Source organism: Eublepharis macularius, chromosome 6, assembly GCF_028583425.1.
Source record: "Eublepharis macularius isolate TG4126 chromosome 6, MPM_Emac_v1.0, whole genome shotgun sequence".
Taxonomy (NCBI): Eukaryota; Metazoa; Chordata; class Lepidosauria; order Squamata; family Eublepharidae; genus Eublepharis; species Eublepharis macularius.
In genome coordinates this window covers 63,074,163-63,085,489 of record NC_072795.1, presented here as the reverse complement: position 1 = coordinate 63,085,489, position 11,327 = coordinate 63,074,163, and the positions used below count along the sequence as shown (strand labels likewise).

Here is an 11,327-nt window from a genome sequence, read left to right as displayed (position 1 = left end):
TTACTTTATTATATTATATTGGTAAAGCACCTATAAACACAAATATTTATTTTTGCTCCTAATTCTTTAGAAACAGCTCTCAGTGCTATCAAAAAGGCTTGATATATCCCAATGATGCGGTGCTGGTCTAGTATATCTGGATATACTTTAGATGTCACATTGCAGAAACTCGATTTTAGAGCAGTTTCAGAGACCTTTGGTATTAATTATAGTCTTCTCTTATTCATTGCCATCTTCCTTAGACACACCGAAACTGCTTGAAGTGTGCTTACTTTTAAAGAGAGCTACCACCCATCAGTTTGTGGGAACAGGATGAGAAAGTGCAATGCTTCCTGTTATGTTTGTGTGACAGATGTAGATAAGTGGAGAGGCCCAAGCAGGAAATCCTCCTTACCTCTGCAGAGTGACTTGTCTAAAGCTCAGGAACCATCTTAGACTGAAGTCTTAATGGTATGACATGCTGCTGATCAAACCATGGGAGAAATGGTGAAGAAAAACTTGGGGGAGGACAAGCCTCTTTCGCCTTTGGAAGATGAGTGTTCCAGAAACATGGGGGAGCTTGTGGAGTTCTCCAGAAATGAAAGGGTTAAATTTGATGACACAGGCTTATCCATGTTGCTGCAAAGTGGGTTGGAGAACCTCCGGCTGGAAAATTCTCTCACAGATGTTACCCTGTGTGTGGGCAACATGAAATTCTCATGCCACCGTGTTGTCCTTGCAGCAGCAAGCAATTATTTTAGGTAAGGAATCCTTTAAAATTTACTATTTCACATGGAATTTCAAGGGCAAACTCTGAAAATTAAGTGACTCAGATGACAATGTAAACTCCAAAACATTGATAAAATAAGGTCCATAGATCAGTGGTATAACATAAGAAATGTATAGCCAAAATTTAGACCATTAGAACATCCACATTTCAAGGTTATGGGAATATTAATAAAGAATGCTAAATAACCTTTCTTTAATGTGGTTTCATGTGCGGAAGCTGAGTGACAATTTTTGCTCTAAACTGTTTAAATGTGGGAGACGGTGCACTGTGTAAACCATCAAGGATGGAAATGAAGTGAGTTCAATTTTCTGTATTTTAAAGTTCTAATTTTTTTAAAAAATTAAGAAATGGAAATATGTACATTCATATCCCAAAGGAGCACCTTTGAAATGCCATGTTTTTCTACATGGAAAAAAAATGAACTGCAGATGTACAGAGAAAGATCAATGTTCCATTATCACATCACTAATTGTACTGGAAAGCAAAGAACATTCCCAGTCAATGAAAATCCTGACAATATAACATAAAAAGGATATACCTTGGTCTTAATGTTTGACACTGAGCCTTCAGGGAATGGTCTAATTTAGGATCCCATGTTGAGGAACCTGTGGTGCAAATCTGGAATGCACAGCTCCTGGAAGCTATAGATAGGGTTCCCTCCCCCCCACATTGTCCTCTTCCTCACTTGAGGCAAACTCCAGCCCCTTGGTTTACTGTGCACCTGGGTGACTTGAAGAGGACAAAGAGACATCTAGAGAGGCTCTGACCGGAAATTCTGAGTGAATCTGACAGATTATGCTTTAGAGCTCATTGGAAGGCCTATGAGGCACCAATGATGGCAGCAAAGAAACCTTTGTCCTCTGCTACCATTGCTGCAGCTAGTTCATGACCAGTTCAGCTGTTTAAGGTATTTTGACACTGGCTAACTCCTAGGACTGAGACCTTAAATTCTCAGTACCTGATGATTAGATGTGACACTTGTGCAAAGCTTTCTTTCTTTCTTTCTTTCTTTCTTTCTTTCTTTCTTTCTTTCTTTCTTTCTTTCTTTCTTTCTTTCTTTCTTTCTTTCTTTCTTTCTTTCTTTCTGAACCAGTGCCTGGTCGTGGTGGTTATATGGTTAAAGGTCAACAGGCTGAAACTGAATCTTGATAAGATAGAGGTGATTTTGTTGGGAAGGCTAAAGTCTTTGGGGGCACTGTACTTCCCATATACAATCAGGTCCAGCTGACCCTTGCTGACTCCGTTAAGAGTCTAGGAATGATACTGGACCCAGTATTATTGTTACTGAAGTTAATTTAGAGCAAAAATGCTTTCTACCATCTTCATTAAAATGACAAAATAGGCTATTGTACTTTGGTCACATCATGAGAAGACAAGATTTTCTGAAAAAGTCAATATTGCTAGAAAAAGTGGAAGGCAGTTGGAAAAGAGGACGGCCTAAAATGAGATGGCTTGACTCCATAAAAGAAGCTACATCCTCCAGTCTGCAGCATATTAATGATAGGATGTTTTGGAAGGTATTTCATTCATAGGGTCGCCATAGGTCAGAGGCAACTTGACAGCACATAACACATACCATCTTCATTTATCTTGGAAGATTGCCCTCTTCTTTGATCAGGCACGTCTGGCCACATGGATTCAGTAACCTTGAGTATAGACTTTTGTAATGTACTCTACATGGGCCTGTGCTCAAAGACAACCCAGGAACTCCGGCTGGTACAGAATGCTGCTGCTCCATTATTATTGGGAACCAGGTGAAGTATGCATATTACACCTGTTCTGCAGTTGCTCTTTTGGTTACTGATTAATTCCCAGGTTCAATTCAAAGTATTAACTATCACTTACAAAGCCCTTCATGGCCCAGGACTGACATACCTAAAGGGCCACCTCTCCTGATAAGCTCCATTAGAGCAGTTGTGCCAATCTGAGCAAAGTCTGCGGAACATGCCAACCCTGCAGATGGGTAGGGTCAGGACGGAGCCGCCTTACTCAAGCATCCTCTGTTGGGACTCCTACTTTTGGAATGGCCTGCTTGAGGAGGTCAGGAAGGCTCCTCGCACTTCTAACATAGTGCAGAATGCCTAAAACAGCATTTTTAGGCATCTGACAAAGAGAGCTGTGGTTCTCGAAAGCTTATGCTACAGTAAAGTTGGCTAGTCTTCAAGGTGCTACTGGACTCTACTATTTTGCATTTACAGACTAACACAGCTAACTCCTCTGGATCTATAGGGCTACAGAAAAATTGGAATTGTTCAGGAGGACAGTTTCATTATCGGACAAGTATAATAGTTTATGGCACTGTTCATTGGTTCTGCATTTCTTGTTTTTACTTCATTGTTTTCTAATTTCTATAGTCCAGTTTTTGCATGCCTTATCTTACACTGTTTTCATTACATTGTTTTCTAATCTTGTAATACAATTTTATTATACAATTTACAATTTATTTATATACCATACTGCTTTTACTGCATTTCAAAATTTTGTAATCCATTTTAAATCTCAGCAAGACAGGTTGATTATAAATAAAGTAAATTAAATAAATAAACAACATATAGATAGATTCCGACATTTTAATGTCAACCAGAGGATAAGCAGAAGTCATGCACTATTATTTATTATGACCAATCAAACTAACAAACAGTGCAATCCTATGAAGAAGAGTTATTCCAGTCTAAGCCCATTGAAATCAATGAAATCAGTGTTTATACATGGTAAATTTCTGAAAATGACAGTTTATGCACTTAAAACCATTATTACTTTTAAATTATGTCTTTCCTTGAATTAGCTCAAGATTATATACATGGTTCCTCCCCATTTTATATGAGGGAATTTAGGCTGAAACTCAGCAGTTGGCCCATGGACATCCAGTGAAATTAACGGCTGAGCAGGAATTTGGAATCTAAGTCTAATAACCCATATACAACACTGTCTCTCTGAATAGACATTTTTATTTATGTACCTGTGATTATGCACCTAAATTCTAATCATCTTCTATACAGGTTAAGCTGATGAAACATGGCAGGCACATACGTCTACTCATAGGAAGTAGTAAAACACACCAGAAAGTATTCTTAGGATTGAATTGCTAATTGTTTAAGTTTAGTTGATTAACTGAGTAATTGGGTTAAATCTGTATAAGTTTACCTATGAAAAGCTATAGTTTGAAGAAAGAGCACACTTATTGTGATATGTGAGCATGTGAAGCTGCCGTATGCAGATTATTTGTCCATCTTCTCTGACTGACATCAGTTCTCCAGGGCCACAGGGAGAGAAAGACCTTTTCCAACTCCTGCTACCCAAGATTCTTTCATTGGGGCTGCCAAGGTCTTAGCCTAAGACAGACCTATAGCTTTCCCCCATACTTTGTGTTGCTTCATCCAGCAGTATTTGTAATCAGTTGTAGTAAAAATTAATTACAATCCTCCCAATTTGCTATTTGATTAATTGGTGAGCACATTTCAATTGATTCAAATGTTTTTAACTCATTAATATACCCAGTTAAATAATCAAATGTTGAGTCAGTGCTGCTGAATATGCAAGAAGTTCTATTATTTCCCAAAATCTAAGGGTAGTGGTTACTCCTGAAAAATATCCCAATCTCTTAGAAAACTCATTCGTTTAAATGAACAAGTTACACTGGAAAAATAAATTCAGCTACACATTTCCTACAACTGGACAACTGACCAACAACCTAACACCATGTGTTACGGGAATACCTGACTGTCAGATATGGAAAAATGCTGTCACGAGATTGGCAATAAAGCCAAGGTGCTGGATTGCTAAAGTACACAGATGCTTGAAAGTATTATAGTTTAGTGGTTAAGACAATAAGCCAGTTCGATAAGTTCAAACCTGATCTCACTAGGTGAACTCACTTGTGGTGTCATCCCAAGCAGCGTTATTTCTTTCTAACTCCATGTATCTCTGTTTACACTGGCATTGCAAGAAGCCTTAGGCATGCCACTGTGGCTCTGCCCCTATCTGTAATATGGGGTAGACATAATATTGGTTTACCTTACAGGGTTATTGTAAGCCTGCGTGATGTGTTTTGAGTATACTAGATATTTTTTGTAGTTCTGTTTCAAAATGACTGGCCTTTCTTGATTTACTGTAACAAACTGCCCCCTTCTCCCCACAGGGCAATGTTTTGCAATGATTTAAAAGAAAAGTATGAGGAAAACATAGTAATTAAAGGAGTTGATGCAGAGACAATGCAGATTCTTTTGGATTACACTTACACAAGCAAAGCGCTGATCACAAAGGAAAATGTCCAGAAAGTCTTGGAAGCAGCCAGCCTTTTCCAGGTTAGTGAAGAATTTTCCAAGTGCATGGAAAATAAAATGCAAATACCATTAGGATCAAAAAGCCATCCCAGCCTGATACTATAAATTAAACTATGGTTCATGGCCAAGATTTTCAGAAACTGAAATATCATTTTATCTTGAAAAGATCCATTCTGTGCTTTACCAAGGCTCTATCTTTTCTTCAGATCTGGTTAAATGGTAACATGTTCAGTTCACAAATGATGCATATAGTAGAATCCTAAGCATGTTACTCAAAAACAACTCCTGCTGACCTCACTGTGGCACTTTGTATAAATGTGTGGAGATTTGTAACCCTAAACACATCCCTCCAAGTATAATTCATCTCTGACCTAGATAGCTTAGACAAACCCAATCTCATTGAACCTTGGAAACTAAGCAGGGTCTGCTTTGGTTAGCAATTGGATGGGAGATCTCCAAGGAAAACCAGAGTCACTATGCAGAGGTAGGCAATGGCAAATCATTCTTGATCTCCAGCAGGGATCACCATAAGCCAGCAACAACTTGATAACTCTTTCTATCATCATCTAGTATAATTTGAATGAAAATCTATTTGGCTGGAATGTACATTTTGTTTAAAATTTTGTCCTATATATAAAAAATTCATAATGGTACATCCTGTTCACTGCTGTTAAGTCCCAATGGTTTCAAAGGGTCTTATTCCCAAGTCAGCGTGCAGCCTTTACTTATTAACTCTAATAATAATAATAATAATAAAATGCCATAAAGTGACAACTTATCTATGTTGACCCCATGAAGTTCCACTTTATGAGGTTTTCAAGGAGGTTTGCCATTGCCTTCGTTTGTATAACAACACTTGTCTTCCTTTGTGGTTCTCCCATTGACTCTGCTTAGATTCCTGACAGGCTATTTTGGCTGGTACTATTAACTCTAATAACACTGCTAAAAGTTACACATATTACCTTTGGGGTATATTTCTACCCCAAGCCGTATTCCAATGTATCTAGGGGTAGGAAAGGACCTACAAAATTGTTTTTGTTTGGGATGATACAAATCATTGTGTTTCACAGTACTATAACAGTCAGGGCTTAAAAACACACTTGGACATGGGTCAGAATGTCCCTTTTGTGTAGATTTATTCCTCCTTTTATTATATGGAATAACTTACAACTCTGTGATTCTTTTATAAAGCTATACTTTTGAAAATTTGGAACAGCAAAATCTACGATTTGAAGAGGATTGCCAGGTTTCCTGCTTTGGTGGGAGACCTTCCACACCTCAGCTTGGTGGCAGGAGAAAACTGGGGGAGTGATGAACAGGGGTGGGGGGTGACCACTGTTGCCAGCAATGCAATGACCTCACTTCCGATGCAAGTATATTTTGGCCAAATGCTAGTAAGTCACTGACAAAGCAATGATGTCACTTCAAGACTCCACTGAGGTCCCTCCCCTTCCCATACCCCAGGCGCTACCCCCCAAACCTCCAGGTATTTTCCAAGCATGAGCTAGCCAAACAGTTTGTAAAGGCTTCTTGCTACAATTAAACAGAAGCACTTTCATTAACCCATACTTTCATGTGGCATGGTTGCATGGGAGGTAGAGCAGGTCATTACAAAACAGGACAGAAAGAAGAAAGTCCATACAGTGGAATTAATGCATCTGATGTTACAGCTATGTATAGACTACAGATGGGTGAGCTTCATTTCTGTAAACATTTGGCCGTTAAAAACAGGAACTTTGGTTTATAGGCCAAGCCTGTAATCTTTCAGTTTTGGTCAGCAGCTTATATGTGTCAACAGGACATGGTTTTGAGCAGACAATTCTGCTAAATACTTAAACAAATGTACATAACCTTTAAAAATGGCATTTCTGGTTTTTCACTTCTCTCTTTTTGTTTAATTATTTTCCCCCATGTTACACTTAGCAAATTTGGAGGATGTGAGCATTAAAAAACAACAACAAATGCAATATTATGTGTTTCATTAACATTTAGAGTGCAGCTTCTAAACTGCTAAAATGTTTATCGCCTAGAAAGATTAGATGAATACTTAAAAAAAAAGGCAAGTCTGACCTGACTCTTCAAGCATGCGCCTAGCACATGTAAGCTTTTGTGGGGCAGCCCTGTAAGTCTCAATGTCAAGATGTGGTCTATAGCCAGAGGATCTATGTGGGGCTGTCTTTGAAAAATGTCTGGAAAATGCAGTGAATCCAAACTTCTCACACCAGACCACTGATGAGAGCCGTTGACATTAGGACTGCCAACCTCCAGGTGGGCCCTGGAGATCTCCCGGAATTAAGCTCATCTCCAGATTATAGAGATCACTCCCCTTGGATAAAATGGCTGCTGTGGAGGGTGGAATTTATGACAGTATACCCTGCTACCTAGAACTCAATTTGTTCACATCCCCTCACTTATGCATGAAGTGATCAGATCATGGTGATGTTTCCTGGCAAAATTCATTTTTAATGTAGCACCATGCTGAGCAGCTTTGCATTAGTGCTTGTGCTGCATGGCAAGGACATGCCTTGGTAAATAAGTAAAAAATAAGTTGCAGCTTGCAGCTGCTTCTACTCAAGCCAGTCTGCAAACTAAACTATTTTATTTCTCTAAGAAGAGGCACACATTCCCCAGGGTTATGGTCAGCTCATTAAAGTGACCTATTTATAAAGCACAGAATTACTTGCAGCTCATCTCTTCTTAGCACCTGTGCAGTTAGAGGCATCCTTGAAATGGCCAACACTGGATATGCTTTTGCGCCTGTTACATTAAGTGGCATCTAGTCATGAAGTGATCACAAGAACTGATTGCTGGATTAGTTGGGTTCATGAACAAACAACCAAGGCAGACAGATGTATTTAAGTAGTAACTTAAAAAATCTCAAACAAATTTTCTTTTAATCGTATGCCTTTTAAACACTGGAGGCAGTACGGGGGGGGGGGGGGGGAGCTGCGAGAAAGCCATGTAATCATGCAAACAGATGGATCTGAATACATTTGGAAGCATCCAAATTGGCTTGGGAATAATGAGCTCTTTCCTGATTTCCAGGCTACATGCATCTCCAACTTCCATTGACCCAAAGATAACTTACATTGAGCCATGAGCTGAGTTCTTCCTTTTTATTCATAGCAGAGGTTCATTTGAAGATAGTGGTAAAAGTGTTGGCTTCTTCCATCCTCCCGTAGAGGATAATACAGACAAAGACCAGAAAAGTGGTAATAAATGCACACTCGGGCAGAAAGACAGGCAGTAACAATCTCAAATATCCCACTCTCCTTAGGGGTAGTTGCTTAAAAATGGTTAGGAGACTACATCTCCCATCAGCCTGTCCTTTAAAGGCACATGCTTTTATTCTGCTGTAACAGAACAAGCTCCCTTATCACATTTGGTGAGCAGGATGTAAGCCAATTTGTTAGGTGATCATGAACAATCAGAAAATACTTCAAAATGTCTGAATGTCTTCAGTGCTATCTCCTCCAAAGAGAACCAGCATGGTTAAGTGCTGCTTCTAGAACTTCTCACTGCTCAGGGAAGGATCCATTCAGGTGCAAGGTTATGTATTTGACATCACTACTGCAAACATTTGAAAATTAATATTTCCAATGATATATAAGAAAATAAAACCTGCACATGAACTAGGTCTTGGCATGAAGGTGTGCAAGCTTTCTCCATAGTCCCCATGTACGCAGATGGTTGTGTGAACAGGTCCTCTGAGGTTCGTTCTGCTTGGCTGCTTCTCCTTCTCCTCCCCTTCCCTCCTCTGTGCCCTGCTGGCTTCTCACTTGCCCCCTTTCATACTCTGGGGGCTTCTTGTCTGGCTGCTCCTTGCCATATCAAATCTGCCTCTTATTTCTTCCAGCAGGAAAAACATGTGCATCAAGGTCAGTTCTGTGAAACGCTACCATGTACTATTCCAGCATAAACAGTGCTCTGCTAAAGCCAATCTTATAGTCCTAACAAGAAACACAACAGACACCTAGCATGCATTTTCTGGCTGACATTAGGGAGAAGGCTCCGCTATTAATTGATATTGCAGCTTTCAAGGAAAGAGGTTATGGCCACTCATGCTTGCCTTTTCGGCATACCACATTGGCTACCTGTGAAGATATGATCAAATCCTGTTTTTAAGTACTCTAGGCAATGTCATTGTTTCCACTAGGAGCAGCTGAATATTATCACAGGAATGCTTTCATAGTAAATTAATGTGTTTCCTTTTGCGCTTGTAGTTTTTGCGGATGGTAGAGGCTTGTTCAAACTTCCTTAATGAAGCTCTACACCCAGAAAACTGTATTGGGATTCTAAGACTGGCTGATGTTCATTCACTGGATAACTTGAAGCAGCAGGTCAAGAACTACATTATACAGAATTTCACCCAAGTACTGAAATGTGATGAATTCTTAGAGTTGCCCTTGGATGTCCTATACTATGTGCTGAAAAGTGATGACCTCTGTGTCACTGAAGAAGCTCAAGTGTTTGAAACTGTTATTAACTGGGTTCGTTACAAAATACCGGAAAGGCTTCCTTTTCTGCCCTATGTCCTGGAGAGTGTCCGGTTGCCTCTTCTGGATCCTTGGTATTTTGTAGAGGCTGTAGAAGCGGATCCACTTATCAGGCAGTGCCCTGATGTCTTTCCACTGCTTCAAGAAGCCAGAATGTACCACCTCTCAGGGAATGAGGTGAGTAAAAGAGTTGGTAACTTCAGATTGGTAACTTTCGTAGCAGTATGAGTCATCTGACACTATTTGTTCTACAGCCATCTTGCTTCAGTGCTTGTTGCAGAAGTCCAGTTCACATGTTAAAGGGAACACACATGGGTATGGTGTTCTCAACTTACAATGAATGCTTGTACAATCTGTGTACAGTGCACATTTGATTTGATCCATACACTGAGTAATTCTTATATATATTCAATGCATGTACAGCTGAATGTGTGATTTAAGCCCCACGTTAATCCAGTTATAGGTTCTCAGTTTTATTCTTAATGTGTGTTGGTTCTTTTTTGCATGCAGGATGTATGTACATTCACAGTAATATATGAACAGGGCTTGAGATTGATCTCAATTAATCTCAACTGATTTCTGACTGTTTCCACATGGATGTTTTGTTCTGCCTTGGCTTCTTTACAGCAGTGCTTGTTTGGGGAGCATCTACACAAAACTGTCATCTGTTTGCCCAATATTTACTGAAATCTTTCCCAAACCTGGTTTGGCACAATTTGGGCGAGGGGGGGGGGGAGATTCTAAGTAAACCATCTTTTGCATGCTGAGTGGACAGGAAGGTGTGCATTGTGGATGTAGAACTTCTAGACACTATTCAGACTCCTAAAAATTGGATATAAGGTTTCTTGAAATGAGAGGCCCATATGTTTGCATACATTTTGTCCTCATTGAGGAGCATCTCTCATTATTTAGTAAAAAACTATTCTGGGCAATGATGGAGCTAAATTTATAAACTCCCCCCAAATGTGCAGCAGATTACAATAGTAGCAGAAATCCTAAAACTTACAGATGTATTAAGAAAATGAAGAACTGGAGCTCTGTTGTTGAGAACTGCATCTATTTTGGTTCAGCGAAAAAATACAGAAAGAGAAAAGCCACATTTATTTATGCCCTTTTTTCTGTTGATCCTTATTATGCTAGTTTTACAGTTTGTGTGGTAGATCCATAGCTTTGCCACTACTGTATTGCATTAAGGGTTTTTGCATAGCCACTTCTTTGCTCATTATAAGGATAGATTCTTTAGGGACAGCAGCCTCAAATGGCTTCCAATGTGCTCCGCTTACTGGATATCACTCTTTAATGATCTGCTTCAGTCTTTGCTGAAGTTGTGACTTACACTGTGTAGGTTTGAGGTGCAGATCAGCAACAGATGCATTTTTCCTGTTGCTACCTGGAAATAAGAACTGATCCTGATACTTGTTGAGGACTACCTCACTACTTTACACTTGATTTATCTTTGACAGTGACCTGTTTTAGTGACTCTATTATATTATATTGAATATATTTCTTGACGATTCTACTGGATGATGATGCCTGGTGTACAAAAGAAGAGAAGAATATTCTGTAGGGGCAGCAGCACCTAGTTAGTTAGGAATGTGAAGTCAGTACCTTCTTTCCTGGTAAATGCCTTTCCTCTACTGTTTCCAAATTGCTACTCTCAGGGCAACAACCTGCTTCTTCTTGGAACAGTATAGAACTCTCCCTCAATTAGCAAGGTAGTTAAGTTTCCATATCTTGAATCTAATGTCAAGTATGTTAGTCTCTGATTAAATCATTTAT

The 11,327-nt window shown here is 39.4% G+C and overlaps 1 protein-coding gene across 1 annotated transcript in view; it reads left to right on the top strand.

The window, feature by feature from the left end:
- The first annotated feature begins 474 nt into the window (after positions 1 to 474).
- The window catches only part of KLHL6 (kelch like family member 6), a 33,177-nt gene continuing 22,324 nt past the window's right edge, over positions 475 to 11,327 (top strand). Inside the window, exons 1-3 of the mRNA XM_054983442.1 lie at positions 475 to 740; positions 4,908 to 5,073; positions 9,276 to 9,725. Of these exons, the coding sequence (XP_054839417.1) occupies positions 475 to 740; positions 4,908 to 5,073; positions 9,276 to 9,725 (882 nt within the window). The remainder of the gene's footprint in view (positions 741 to 4,907; positions 5,074 to 9,275; positions 9,726 to 11,327) is intronic.